Raw genomic sequence first — 15,204 nt, 5'->3', positions numbered from 1 at the left:
TCTCCATGTCTCCTAACTTCTCCCATCATGTCCCCTCTCCTCTCCTCTCCTCTCCTCTCCTCTCCTCTCCTCTCCTCTCCTCTCCTCTCCTCTCCTCTCTCCTGCCCTATTGTCATCTCCATGTCTCCTAACTTCTCCCATCATGTCTCCTCTCCTCTCCTCTCCTCTCCTCTCCTCTCCTCTCCTCTCCTCTCTCCTGCCCTATTGTCATCTCCATGTCTCCTAACTTCTCCCATCATGTCTCCTCTCCTCTCCTCTCCTCTCCTCTCCTCTCCTCTCCTCTCCTCTCCTCTCCTCTCCTCTCCTCTCCTCTCCTCTCCTCTCTCCTGCCCTATTGTCATCTCCATGTCTCCTAACTTCTCCCATCATGTCTCCTCTCCTCTCCTCTCCACCATACATCCCTCCTTTCTTCTCTGTGTCTATGTGTGCGACTGTAGTATTCAGAAGGTGTGTGCAGCTGATCTGCGCCGCCTCTCTGCTCCCCCCGACTCCTTCTCTGTGTAAGTACCTCTTGTATGTGTGTATTTGTGTGTATTTGTGTATATTTGTTACCGTACGTGTACGTGTGAGTGAACGAGTTGATGTTGTGTCGTGGTTTGTCTGACGTCTGCTGATATTGTTTGTTTTTTAACATTAAATTACAATTTCGTAACGGCTGCTTGTTTAAAAAGTGATATTATTATAGTTAATATATTGCTATTGATTAAAAGTAATAAGTTACTGTATTTATGTCTAAGTCACCTTTAAAGTTAACTCTTTACCAGTTAACTTCCTCGTAAACTTTTTTTTTTGTTTTCAGGCTCTTTATGATAATTTAGTTCACTCCAGTTCTCCTTCTCTGTCTAAATTCACGTATCCTCCTCAGAAACCCTTAAGCTAGGCCACGATTTTAATTAAAATGCTATATGTTTAAAATATGGACATATTCCAATTTAATTCCAATATTGAATTATAAAGAATATAAAATCCTGCATAATAACAATTAACTATTGATAGTAAAATATTTCAGGAATAGAAGTACTTTTCTTATACTCAATCCTGCATTTATACAAAATAAGTGCGAGCAGTCGTATCAGTTTTGGCCTCAGCTCGTGACGTACCGTGTCTGGTGTGTTTAATGTTTAATGTGAGTTGTGTTTGTAAGTTGTGTAAGTGCAGTGAGTGACAGACTGTTTGGCAGCACGCTGAAGCCTTTCTACCTGTGTGTGTTTCTGCCTTTTGTCTTGATGTTTCTCTTGCTTTAGTCACTTTACCTTATTTACGCCTGCACCGATCCTTAGGTCTCACATTCAGCTGTGATACGGAACAAGAACAAACGTCTACTACTGTACTTTAATTTGTCACCACTTCAGTCAATTTGCTGGTGGAGTTTTGAGCTTTTAAGACCGGGTAGATGAGAGTTTGCCAACAGTTGCTGTGTTTTTTCCTTTAACTATTGCCCACCATGTTTTGGACTTCGATATTCTACCTTCATCGATCTCCATTTCCAACTCAAACTCAAACTGGAAGCAGCACGATAGCAGAGCCCTTTATCTTCTATTTCGTGCTTTTGGAGGTTTACTACTGCTTTTTACAACCTCCAGTTAATCTCTCTCCTAATAGTGAGACTTTTAAAACTGGTCTGGACTGGGGTTTTACTGGAACTAAACAGACGATGAATTCAGTGTCATCATGTTGCAAAAGCTCAGATTTGTTTTGTGACGTGAGTGTCTGTGCATGTATGAATGCATCTGTGTGTTACTGTTTGTGTCATTGTTTGGACATGTCCGAATTATGTGTGTGTGTGTGTGTGTGCACGTACATGCACTTGTGTGTGCGTTTTCTTCTAGTCCTCATGCAGTTCCTGATCGTCTTCGTCTTCGGGTGAATCGGATCAGCCTCCAGGAGTACGACAGACTGCAGTACGACAAAGAACGACTGCGAGACATCTGTAAGGCTCTCAGTGTGCCACGACGTGTTAAAACACTTCAGTATAATTTATATTTTTATCAATAAAATGGGTCGTTTACTGTGAAGTACAAGTACATATGAACATAGTGAAGCATGGAGCAGCTAAAACGTTGTTAAAGACCAAAACAGAACTAAAAACAAATCAGAATCAGTTTTAATGATGTTTAATTTCTGCTGAGGTTTGTAAATAAGATAAATTTATAATTTTAAACAAAGGTAAACTGTCAGTGTTTACAGCCTGTTTCTGCTGCCCCAGAAATACCTCAGCTTTCACTTTGAATTCCCTAAAATCTGTGGTGTTCAAATAAGAGATTTTCAGTCACATAACAAAAGCTGGAACAGATGCACAGGCGCTCTGTTGAAATATCCACTGGCTTAAACTTTGCCTTGATGGCAGCTTGTCTCTCAAATCTTAATATTACATTGCACTTCTGCATTGATGTACCTTCACACAGATGTGAATGCTGGCTGTTGTGGAGTTTTCAGGTTGAATTTCTGGATGCAGCAGTGCAGGAACCTGTTAACTGTCAGTTTTAAACCACTTGGAGTGTTGCATTTAAGATTGTAATCTAACTTTGTCTATACATTATTATTATTATTACCTGTGTCTGTTTGTATTTTTTTATTTTTTATTTTAATTGAGTTTATTCTCCTCTTAGTCATGTATTGTTTCTTAATGCTTTTCTTTGGCTCTCCAGCGATCCCAGTGGGCATCGTGGTGGTAAGAGGCGACTGTGACCTGGAAACATGCAGACTCTATATTGACAGATTACAGGAGGCAAGTTTTCACCTTTATCTTCGTCACTCTCATCATTATAGTTACCACTTTAATCTTCGTCTTCCTCTTTCCTTTTCCTCTTCATCATTATTTCATGATGCTTGCCGCATCATCTCCCCACTCTCAGATATTTTTAGACCAGTACGTGACCAGCAGCACTGGGAGTGCAGAGCTGTTCTTTAGCTGTGTGTCTCATGTGGGAAACGTTCTCTAGCCGATTTAACATCTGTGGAAGTTTTTCATGTAACTGCTTTGGCTGTTTGTTAACCTTGAAACCTGTCTGCTGTGCTTGCTAGGATTTACACCAGGCGCCATCTACTGGCCACAGAGTGCACTATCAGGTATACCACTTTCTGGGGTGTCTCTGCAAAGAAACGTTTAGATATTTTTACTTAGCAAAATCTGACTTGATGTTTAAATCTGTGTCTTATTTTAAAGACTTATCCCCGAACTACAATAGTTATGATATTTAACAGTGTTTTCAGTTGCACAAAGCATGAAAACAAAACTCTGGGATACATTACACCCTTAAAATGACACCTGACCTACTCTACAAAGAAAAGCTACAGTGGCAAGAAAAAGGAAAACTAGTAAAACTAGTAAAACTGTTTACAGTTTCCTGGTTGTGACCTGATCTTTACCAAGGTCGCAGATAAAACCCAAACAGTCCTGTTTCATGTCTCTACTAAACACACCCATTAAACATGTAGAGTGATGGTGGAAAAAATAAGTGAAACAGTGTTTTAATAACAGGTTGAACCACCTTTGGCAGCAATAACCTCAAACAAACTCTGTAGCTACGGATTAGAGTTAAACAACGTCCAGGAGGAACTTTGGACCATTTTCACCTCTCTAGTACTAGATACTCTAGTTTACGTTTACGTCAACGTTTGATGTTGGTTAACGGTTCCATTTTTATGCCATTTATGCAGAAAATCAGGAAATTGCCCATTGTAAATAAACTGGCTGACACCCATGTTAAGTAAAGTCTTCTCCTACCACACTAGAAAAAATCCGAACACATGAAGAGTAATAATCACTAACTAAGGTCACTCGGCTCACATCCAAGTCTAATGCTAATGTAAACTACAATACGCACTGTCCCATTGTCCTGACTGTCTCTGTCCTGTTATTGATTGTTCAGCTGCTCAAAATGACTAAAAATAAAAACCTCCCTCGTCCGAAGTTTCTCTCTGTTGCCTTCACTTTCTTCAAATTCAAACGTTAAATTTGTTCCATGTTCGGTAAAGTGATGATAAAGATCACAGTGTTTTTCTTTTTCTTGTCTCCAGGATGAGAGCAGAGGATTCCCCAGGACCAGTTCAGCCAGTAGACTCTCTCCCAACTGGAGCTTCTTGGATTGTGAGTGTTAAATAACTAGTAAGAAATAAAACTGACACCTTCTACCAAATCTCAAAGTTAAAGTTTGAGTTCTGCAAGGCTTTGATTCTTGTTGTTATCAAACGGGTCCTTGGCTCCTGTGTCACTGCTTGGATGAGTCATCAATGTGGTTTATGGGGAATTTTTTGAAACCTGCAAAGTACAAAGAATAAAGTGTTTTTAAATTAGAGAGAATTGTTCTCACAGTTTCCACCACCGTCTTTTTCTACTTTTTGATGGTGTCAAAAGTAAGACAGATGATACAAATACAGCAAGTGAAAACATAAATAAAATAAAGATAAAAAAAATAAACAGCAACGACTGACTCAAAACTATACAGTAAAATATAAAACCAGATAAATAAATTAATATAATCGTGACCAGGAGATACAGTGACATCACTGTAATATATAATGTTTAATTCTTTAGTTCTTAATTCTGTTTCTCTCTACAGCCACATCAGCTGATCGATTCTATCGCATTGACAAAGCTCAGGTAAATATGAGTTTATTTCTTAGTGCTTGAACACTATAACAGCCTATTATTGTACTACTGTACTATTAAATACTATTATATGTGCGTTCGTAGGAGCACCTTCACTTTGTGACAGAAATCTGTCAGGACGAGGTGTTTATCCTGGACCACGAGGGGCCTGTGGTGAGCCAGGGATCGTCCACGGGGATGCCCGATCTGGTCGTGGAACCCACTGCTGGGTACGTCAGCTGATACATGAGACAAACCCAGTTCTCCTTTAGATCTACAACTAAAAACATACAGTATTATAGTCACTGAAACGAGTATTACAAACTCAAGTAGTATTACAACAAATGATTCACCTGTTCCAGAAATGGAAACATGTTATTTTACTGTTAAAATAACTGTTGACACGTTTGAGAAGCAGGAACCAGAAAACGTTTGACTGGATTTGATGATTGTTCGAGTGCCTGATGTGATCATGTATAAGTGATTATTTACCACCAAAGTCAATCATATTTTAATTGTTTCTGTAATTTCTCCTTCCAGAGCTCCATTGACACCCGAGGAACAAGGTATATCACACACACATAGTTCATCATCAGTTGTTTGGACTGTTATCATCCAAAGGAGAAACCTGTTTTAGCTTCTGAGACGTGCTGTTTCATTGTTGTGATTACGTTGCACTTTTATTTACCACGTCTGCATGTGAATCAAACCAGTTGTTGCAGTTTCGAGTGTTTTTCCTCTTTTTAAACATCATGTTACTCAGCTTGTGATGATGATTTGGGAGTTTCTGAAACATATTTAACAAAGATATTCTTTAACTTTGTCTGGGGACTTACTGTTTACAGCAGTGTTGCCGTTCAGTGTCATGTCACGAATAGATCATCAGGATTCCCGGTACTCTCCAGCTTAATAAACCTGTGCTTCCTCATCCTATCATTTTTTATGTGTATCCACTTTCTGTTTTGTCGTCTCCAAACCACAAAACAACAAGCTGCCAGAAACTAGGACAACATCCTCCTGTGTTTATTGTGCTGCCTAATTACAGCTGCACGTTTCATATTTATTTATTTGATAAATTCAGTTCTAGAAAACTGAAAAATGTCTCATAAATACCAAAGTGAGTCATTCTCCTCTTTAACTCTGCATTATTCTTTGTGGACCAGTAAAAATGTGTTCAACATTTAGTCCTGGCATGAATGTCATGAGCACCACAGATACGAACGATACAGGTATTACTTTCGATTAAATCTTGTCATTAGGTATTTTTAGCTGGTGTGGGCTTGTTTTTTACGTTCTAAAGATAGATCTGTACATGTTTAGACACTAAATAAAGGTTTGTGATTGGTAAGAAGGTGAAACAGAAAGTGTGAGAGTCCCTGCAGAGTTACTGAGGGTAGTGTGGCTGGAAGAAATCGCAGTTCATATTTATTTCCTTCCTTCTTTGATGTGGAAAACAATGCTTCAGTTTCATGTGATGTATTATTGACACACAGATACAAACAACACACAACTGTAGTTAGAAACCTCTTTATTCTCAGGGATTCTTTACTGCAGACAGCGTTTTCACTGCGTTTTCACTGCGTTTTCCTGCATCTGACATGTTAATTTGTGTTTCTTGATTATTTTAACAGCTTTGTTGACAGCTGCCAGATCTGGGGATCTTTCCATGGTGAGACGCAGTCGTGAACAGACAGACACACACCGTTTATTTAAAACCTGTTTCACCTGTTTGTATATTGACCATCTTCACATTTACATTAAATACAAACCTGTTCAGGTTGTAGACTATAGGCAGCTGGTTGAAAATGAGCGTCATGTTTCCTGAATAGTATTGAAGTTAGAAGTTTAGCTCTGGAAAAAAGAACTTCTCTTCCCCAAGAAGCAGATAAAACACGGTCTCATGTTATGTAAAATTTACATCTGTTTCTGTTTCTCTTTCGGTTTGTCAGCTGTCAGAGTGCGTGCGTCAAGGCGTCAGCTTGTTGGTTAGAGACTCTGGTGGTTGTTCAGCTCTACATAAAGCCGCCCAGAACGGGCACACAGAGGTGGTCAGCTACATCCTGCAACAGGGTGAGAACCTGAATGATGTGTACACATACTGGAAATCTGGGTATGATTCATTTAAATGTGCCGTATGTGTCATTTTAACATGAGTTAACCAGAAGTCATCTCATCACAGTCAGCAGCAGAAGCACAAACATTTGTTCATTTGTTTTGTTGCTATGAGTTAAACGAGACATTTGACACCACTAAAATATCTGTACAGTAAATATTACAGTAGTTACAGCCATCAGCCAGCGAGCTGAGCTTAGCAGCAGGAAACCCGGCTCTGGCTGTGTGGTGCTGCAACAAAAAAATCTCTTGTGGCCCAACTTTCCCATCAGCTACTGTCACGTTACACACAGACGTGGCCCCAGAAGAACAATAAACAAAACCACTCAGAAAAAAATCCAACTCAAATCAGATGTCAGAACAGTCACACTGGATTTATTTGGATTTTTTTAAAGTCAGTGTCGTCACCACATAGTCCAGTAGAAATAAACATGGAGGAGAGAAACAACTGAGACGAGGGGGTTTAAAATGTGTTTTTATGAAGATTCATGTGTTCGAGCTTTATTGTAAGGAACCAGTAACCATGACTTTGATAAATCACAGCCGGAGCTCCACTTTAGCTTTTTATGACTCCTCAAGCTGCGACATTTAACCCTCAAACACCAAAGCCTTATGGGAAATGTTGTACATTAAACAACCAGGTTCGATCCAGGTTTAGAGCAGCTCAGCGTCTGATTTTAATAACTTGACGTGGAGTCTGGTCTTTATGCTAAGCTAAACTAGCTTCAGGTAACTTCACATATGAAAATGAAACCCATTAGCAGATTAAACAACAGAGGACGCATCCTGCAGCTATGAAGCTTCAGCTTTACTTTTACTGTGGATTTGAATGAAGGTGCAAACTAAATCTTTTATGAAGCATAAATGTCTTTTCCTAAATCATCATTGTTTCTTAATTAAATGTTTAAAGCTGCTTCTGTTTCTCGTATTTCTCCTTCCTCAGGCTCCAAAGTGCTTCTGGATCTGGCAGACAGAGAGAAGTATGTTGTGCATTTTAATGTATATTTCCTCTAAAGTCTGTTTCATATCGAGAAGCTTTATGTCAACATCACAGATAAAATCTTTCTTCATCTACTATGTGGTTTTCTTTCTGTTTTCTGTCTTTACGTTTCACGTCACTGTGGTCAGAGTACACACCATCTCACCTCAAGCTGTGGCTGCACTTTACCGACATATTAGTGTATTTTGCATGTTCTGATAGTTTATCTGCTGTGTGTGTGTGTGTGTGTAGAGGGGACACTGCTCTGCACAAAGCAGCCTCTGAGAAGCAGCATGCAGTGTGTAGATTACTAGTGGAGGCCGGAGCGTCGCTTGACAAGACCAACTTCCAGGTAAACACACACACAGTCACACATTTCACCACAAACACACCGACAGACACTTTTCCTGTACATCCCAGTGAGTCATATCACACTCAAACCAACGTGATTTGCAGAGAAACTAGTTTCAGGTTTTTTAAAGGTGTGTCCCTCTCTGGATTAACTTGATTTTTAGGATGTCTGCAGATCTGTTGTTATGTTATATATTTGAATATCAGCTAGTTTTAGCTGCCTGAGTTTTCTGGGTTCACCTGCTGCCAGAATGTATCACTGGTTAAAACACTGAAAGAAATAGGAAAGTGGAAACCAGAGGGTGCATAAACTAAACAGATTCAGACTAATTGAATGTTGGAGAACACAAAGAAATATGTTTACACCTAAATCGTCGTGTGTCCCCCAGGGGAAGACGCCAGCGGGCCAAGCAGAGGGAGACTCGGAGCTCGCCACCTACCTGAGCGCCCAACACTCATCTTCTGCCACCAATGAAGACTTGGAGACGGCTGTCTGAGGCTCACACACACACACACCACACACACACTCACTCCGTCTCTGTGGACTCTGCACACACTCGTAGTGGAGAAGAAACTGCGAGAGAGAAAAATGTTTAAAAAAATGAACAGAGTCTGGTTTTGATGCCAGTTTCTCCACAGGCGGAGATAAATCAGACAAACCAGAGGAGTGATGAACTGCTTCAGCTCACAGCAGCACCGCAGTGGAGATTTTAATGGTCTATTTATTTGTATTTATTTATTCTATTTATTGGTTGTGCTGATTGATTGATTGATTGTAGGACTATTAATGGTTTTAAGATGCAAGTGCACTTTGAGCAGCCGTCACAGAGCGTGTTCACTAGTTCAGGAGCGTGAGCTCGTCTCGTTTCTCATCTTGTAAGGGATTGTTTCATTCATGAATCATCTTTTGAGAAAACCAGACGTTGTGGGTTTACTCTGTAAGACCTCTGCAGTGGCTGAACATGTGTTTATAAGCATTAAAAAAAAGTTAAAACTGCATTTCAGAGCAGGTAGAAATAAGTATCGTGTGCCAAAGTCATCACATATACAGGTTCCCCGAATCTCCAGTGTCACAACCAACGATGAGGTTTTTATCACAGCTGGACTCAGTGTGAGTCACTGATGACTCATAGTCATACACTTAAGGAAGTGCAAGCAAAGCCTTTAGAGGAAACAGTCCAACATACTGTAAAACCAAACTTTATCATCACAGGAACTTTCCCGGAGAACCAGGAACTTTTCAGGGACTCAGGTTTATTTTGGTCCAGTAAGTCCCTGGTCTGGTGATAATGTAGCACCCAGGAACCATCAGGTTGTGGTGTTGCCTTTTCTGCAGCTGAGATTTTATTATATTAAGACAGTGACGTTAAACACATGGAAATATAAACGCTTACAGAAGTCTCAGTGCTGAAAATGTCAGCTGACAGAATACCATCACAGCCTGTGCTAATGATAAGCTAGCTGCCCACAGCTGTGTTACTTTAGGAAACTTAGATCCTATAAGTGTGAATTAATTCATAGCGGAGTGTATGACTAATATTAAATATATTCTTTTGGCCTGCAGGTCTCTGGAAGGTTCCTGGGTTTTCAAAGTCCCTGTGTTATTTTGGAATTAAACGTTATAACGCCAACATAGAAGCGTAATAATAAAGTTGGTTTGTGAAAGAGATGTTTGAAAAAACAACAGCATACAATCAGGACTGTAGTGAAACACGCCCCGATTTTATTTTACCAGGTCCGAGTTTGCCTTCAACTAATCATTATTTAATCCCTCCACAGCTTGGTGGTAGTGTGCCAAATATTATACAAGAATTTACCGTTTTTCAACTTGAAGGTAACGGAAACGTGAGTTTTAACTGAGAGTTTAAGGACCAAACAGTTGATCTAGTAAATAACTGGTAAATTAATTGATGATTAGAAGACAGGGTTCAGTTACAGCCCTGCAGACTGAAAATGGGAGTTTTTGTCATAAATCATCATATCACTGAACCAGATGGAGAGAGGACCAGTGTGGATTCAAACCACGTTTAGAACGAGCAGCTGGTTGATTTCAGACCAGACTGTGTTCAAAAAAAGAACAATTTAAGCATAATCACTAAAAAGCTTCTGCAGCTGCACTTTTCACCGTGGGATTGTGTGTATCCGGTACTCCTGACGTGACAAGGCTTTTCACCTGTGTGTGTGTGTGTGTGTGTGTGTGTGTGTGTGTGTGTGTGTGTGTGTGTGTGTGTGTGTGTGTGTGTGTGATAACATGTCCCATTCCATATCAAATCTGAAAAGCGATGTGAGTACAACTGAAACAGAAATGGACTGAAACGGAGTGGAAACAGTTGTCGTTCTGCTGTCTGTGCAGCATGTACATAACTACACACTGTGTGTTGTGTTATAATAGTGTGTGTGTGAGAGTGTGTGTGGGTGTTTTCATGTGTATCTCAACTACACATGCGCAGGTGTGTGTGTGTGTTTGCAGCATTTATCAAAGAAGAAAAGTAAAATCTGAGCCATATTCAATGCAATATGAATAGAAGACGTCGTTTTGCATTTCTCTCTTAATCGTTTACATTACATTAATGTTTTTATCATAGTCGACCATTCGTCACTGAGGAGTATTGAATGTGCAATTTTACTTCTGTGCTTTTCTTTTTCTTTTGTGTGCATGTGTGTCAATGGATTGAACTTTTCTCTTTTGATATAACCTGTTGTAAACTAAATTGATATACGCACTAGGATATGCTTTTCCAGAGTGTTTGTGGGAACAGATGTCAGTGTAGCCATGGTAGAAGTTGGACATTTTAGCTGCTACTAAAATTTACAGTGTTACTCAGATATTTTTATATCTCTTTACTCACAGTGGTTCTTTACAGTTAAACCGATTAGGATTCATTTTAAAACACACTCCCACCGAGGTTGCTTTGACTTAAAGCTAATTTATCCTCTGACTGTAAAAAATACAGAAATCTAATAGGTGGACAGTGAGTTAGATTTCTGTCAAACTTCAGTTTTCAATGTAAATAATGAATCTTTAACTCAACAAGTGTGTTTTTCTTTATAAACAACGTTACAGTGTGTAACTGATAACACAGGACGTCCTGATTAAAGATGCATATTATATGAAAAATGTTTAAATTACTGCTGATTGATCCGTTCTGTAGGTTTTGGTACTGATATCTTACTTTTGGAGAGTCAAAATAACTTAATGCATGTTTTTCTCTAACATGTCGTATTCACGTTTATGAAAAGTCGCCAAATGTTAAAAAAAGTTTAAACACTGACAATCTTTAAAAAAAAGACTAAGACTAACGCTCCTCCAGTTTTACACATGAACGTTAGTTCACTCGTTACTATTCACTCGCTGTTCAGTTTTGCTTTCATTTTTGTGTTAAGTAAATTTAAAGGCACAGTGTCTCAGCCTCTGCAGCTTTAATTTTTTGAACTCTCTCTTACCAGAAAGATAAATATAGGAGGACCAACTTGATGACCCTGAGACCTGATCAGACATTTTAAATAAACTTTTTCCAGTGTTAGGTGGTAACATAGCATGAAGTTTCAGTATTATTCAGGATATTTTCAGGTTACAAAATGTAAAATAAATAAAAAGATTTTAATAGTTCATTTATATAATATATTAATCCATCCATTCATTATACAACTGTGATAAATATGATTTAAAACATCACTACATTAAAACAGTTTTGTGATTTTGGACCATATGATACATAAACACTGTCAAATTTTAACTGATTACTACTTTAGCTAATTAACTAAAACTGTTTAAACAAACTCAGTCACATTAGACCTGATTAGTAACTGAGAATTTATTTGTTACTGTTTTTTTTAATAAGATGATTTTTTTACACCCCTAAAGAAAAGTTTAAACTCCACATATACAGAGCAGGACTCAAAGTAGATATAGGGTAAGTAGTAATTACAAAGTCAGTTACTCTGTATTCGATCAAATTTACTAAAATTTGTGTACAGTTACACTTTAAACAAGCCTTTTTTATCATATACTGTAGAAGCAGCTGCAGTATTTAAATGTTTATCTATTTGTCACCAACTATAACTTCTATGAAGACATTTTATATTGTTATTACACTGTATTTCATTAATGCCGCCGTCTTCACTTGTCAACAGAAGGAGTTATAATTATTAAATATTAAAATTCTCTACTTACAGCTACATTACCGCGGATCATAAAAACTAAATATGGAGACGTAAAGTCCAAAAAATGTCAAAAGAATTTGATGCGACTTATTTTTGAGGCCATGGTTCAAATTAGGATAACATGGTCACACTCGGCTCTGATTTAGCTTTGAGACGACTGTCAAACTATTTTGAGAGGAGTTCGCGTTTTACAAAATATTGTTTTTTACAGTGCAGTTTGACGTCAAACTGATTTTTAACAAACAACAACACAACAAAATTAACATTTCTGTTCAGTCAGATATGACTTTTATCGATTAATTATCAGTATTAATTTATTTTCTTAAATATTCACGATGCAGAACTTCTACGATGGCTACGACCGACCATCCTCTGAACGTCAGGAGGTGATGAACTAGAAGGAAAATGTGTTCAAATGAAATTCTTTAATCTGTGAATGGTGACCACGTTCTCTACAGTATGACGTGACTGTGGTGAACAGTTCGACACCTTCTGAGCGACATACACACACACGCTTCGATTCAGTAGAAACATGTATTTACTGTAACTGTCTCTCATCAGCGTTGGTTATGCATGGCATTTTCTTACCTCCTTGGGATTTTTTCTGGTAATGACATTAAAAAAATGGCATTATTGTTGTTTAAAGTATTAAATTATAGTTTTAAACGATTTATATCTGAGTTTTTTCTTCATCTGTACATGTGTTTCCTCCTAATAATCACAGGATGTATTGTTTGTTTTGATTATTTCTCAAAAGCTCATGCTACCGTTGCTGCTTGTGACATTACTTCCTGTTTGTATGTTTGGGGAAGTTCTCTTTGTGACGTCGCTTTGCAGTTTCCTCCTGACAATAACAAGGAATTGATCTTAAACTGACAACAATTATGAAGAAGGATGATAACATGACTAATAACAGTAGACAGTGAAGATGTGCACCAGTTCTAAAGAATGGAACTGAGAAGTACAAAGAAATAAAATCATCTTTTCTAATGGTGGTTTTCATCCTCTGAGCTGTTTCCTCAGCACCACACACAAAGTGAAGCTGTGACTAATGGCAGAGTCATTCGTTTTACAGTTATTTAATCAGTCAGTCACAGTTTTGACCTGGCTTTTCTATCTTACGCCAAAAATAGAACACAAATGTTGAAAGCTGCTGAGAACCACAGCTTTTAATGTCATGTTGGTGTCAGAGGAAGAGAATTCACAGAATCGGCAAATGAATGTGTCTAAAAACATTAATCTAAAGGCTAAAAATATTCAAAATACACAAAAAAATCAATCAGAAAACATTCATGTGTGTTTATATTTATATCATACATTTCAATTTTTAGCCTAACTTTGAGTTTGTCTCATACATGTGATGTTTTTTCAGCTACTTATGACATTTATAGGAAAATGAACAAATGGTTTTAGAGTTCTCGACAAACCTCGACTCTCTTTTAACAGTTTTGAATTTGGACTTGTCTCATATAGATTTTTAATTCCTAATTTAGACTTTTTGTTGCACATATTATGCCCTGAAGTTGCATTTGATAGTTTTTAGATCTAGTCTTATTGCCTCATTTTTGAGTTTTATTACATAATTTAGTTTTTCGTATTACGTGACAGCAGTTTTTCCCATTTCACCATGTTACATCACATTACACCCAACTCAATACAAAGGGGTTAAATTATATTTTTATGTATGTTTGTGAAGTTGGGTGCGTTGTTACACAGTCAAAGACCCGAAACTTAAAGTGAACTTGTGTTAATGCATAATAGGGTCAATTTAACATGCAGTACTCTTGTCTTTTTAATCACTGTAGTAATTCTTAGGTACAGTATGCAGTGTATAAGCACAGATTATTTTACTTACAAGCCACTAGGTCATTAGGTAAGTACGGTTTGGTTATTATAGGTATCGTTGTTATTATCACAGGGTGTGGACAGTTATTAGTGAAACTGTTGAGATATAAAATTAGTTGAGTCATTCGCCGTTAGCACAAGTTTTTCTTGCCTGTTGTTTCACAAGTTCTTGTGATATTTGACTCATAAACATCACGTTCAGACGAACTGAAAACAACAGCAAGCTTTCATTTGCTGACTCGTGAAGGTTTAATGATTCTCAGACAGCTGCAAAGTCAAACACATTCCAGGGAATCACAGGTGGGACTTTCCTAAAAACCTTTCAACACGAAGGGCACCACTGTGGCATTTTCTAACAGCGTTTGTCAGATTTTTACCATCATGATGATAAAAAAAACATAGAACTTGTGAGATAATTTTAACAACTTCTGTTTTTGAGGTAAATTTACTTTTAAACTAAAGCTATATGTTTTAATAAACAGTCAAAGTCAATGTAGGATTATTCTGACAAAACAAACCAAAGAACCAACCAGAGTCAAACAGTGTTTGATTATATATTTAAAACTTTGAATAACATTCATTACTTTGTTGTCTCTATATATATTTAATTAACACATTTTTAAACTGAAAGTGAAAGTGTTACTACAGTATATGTTTATATATGTTTATATATGTTTTATAAATCATTCAATCACAATCATTAAATCAATCAATCATTAAACACAGAAGGGTTTTAAATTCATATGAACATACACATAAGAAATAACTATGAATAAAGATGAGCTGACATGTTGAAAAGTAAACAAAACAAAACAAAACGAGTCCTCTGTCATAAGGCTGGATATACGTGACGTCATCTCATACGACAGACAGGATTATAAGTAAAGATATTTTTTTATTTAGTAATATTAGCAGTAATGGTATTAAAACATGACTTTGAGCTAAAAAACTCGTTCATATCCGTTTGACGCGGAAGATTTGCATTTAATTTAATTTAACCTTTATTTTACTAGAGAAACCACAAATCACTGAGATTAAGAATTTGTTTTGTCAGGCAGAAAATATAAGACGTACAAAAATATGACATATATTAACAATAAAATCAAAATCAGAACTTAAATAAATAGAAATAAAAAAATAAGCGAGCCTACACTGCGCATGC

At 37.5% G+C, this 15,204-nt stretch overlaps 1 protein-coding gene across 9 annotated transcripts in view; it reads left to right on the top strand.

The window, feature by feature from the left end:
• The window catches only part of dgki (diacylglycerol kinase, iota), a 56,945-nt gene extending 44,075 nt beyond the window's left edge, over nucleotides 1-12,870 (top strand). For 6 of the 9 annotated variants that reach the window (XM_026361993.1, XM_026361995.1, XM_026361994.1 and 3 more), the window contains exons 22-34: nucleotides 438-500; nucleotides 1,830-1,930; nucleotides 2,649-2,728; nucleotides 3,025-3,069; nucleotides 4,021-4,090; nucleotides 4,563-4,603; nucleotides 4,697-4,821; nucleotides 5,132-5,157; nucleotides 6,223-6,260; nucleotides 6,541-6,661; nucleotides 7,647-7,683; nucleotides 7,935-8,034; nucleotides 8,423-12,870. In XM_026361993.1, coding sequence (XP_026217778.1) covers nucleotides 438-500; nucleotides 1,830-1,930; nucleotides 2,649-2,728; nucleotides 3,025-3,069; nucleotides 4,021-4,090; nucleotides 4,563-4,603; nucleotides 4,697-4,821; nucleotides 5,132-5,157; nucleotides 6,223-6,260; nucleotides 6,541-6,661; nucleotides 7,647-7,683; nucleotides 7,935-8,034; nucleotides 8,423-8,530 — 955 coding nt within the window. In that variant the 3' untranslated portion in view covers nucleotides 8,531-12,870. The remainder of the gene's footprint in view (nucleotides 1-437; nucleotides 501-1,829; nucleotides 1,931-2,648; nucleotides 2,729-3,024; nucleotides 3,070-4,020; nucleotides 4,091-4,562; nucleotides 4,604-4,696; nucleotides 4,822-5,131; nucleotides 5,158-6,222; nucleotides 6,261-6,540; nucleotides 6,662-7,646; nucleotides 7,684-7,934; nucleotides 8,035-8,422) is intronic. The other 3 variants (XM_026361999.1, XM_026361998.1, XM_026361997.1) reach the window with 2 other exon arrangements.
• The last annotated feature ends 2,334 nt before the right edge of the window (nucleotides 12,871-15,204 follow it).

The sequence above is a fragment of the Anabas testudineus genome, chromosome 23 (genome assembly GCF_900324465.2).
Source record: "Anabas testudineus chromosome 23, fAnaTes1.2, whole genome shotgun sequence".
Classification (NCBI taxonomy): domain Eukaryota; kingdom Metazoa; phylum Chordata; class Actinopteri; order Anabantiformes; family Anabantidae; genus Anabas; species Anabas testudineus.
The sequence above is the reverse complement of the archived record's forward strand: the minus strand, read 5'-3'. Positions and strand labels throughout refer to the sequence as shown.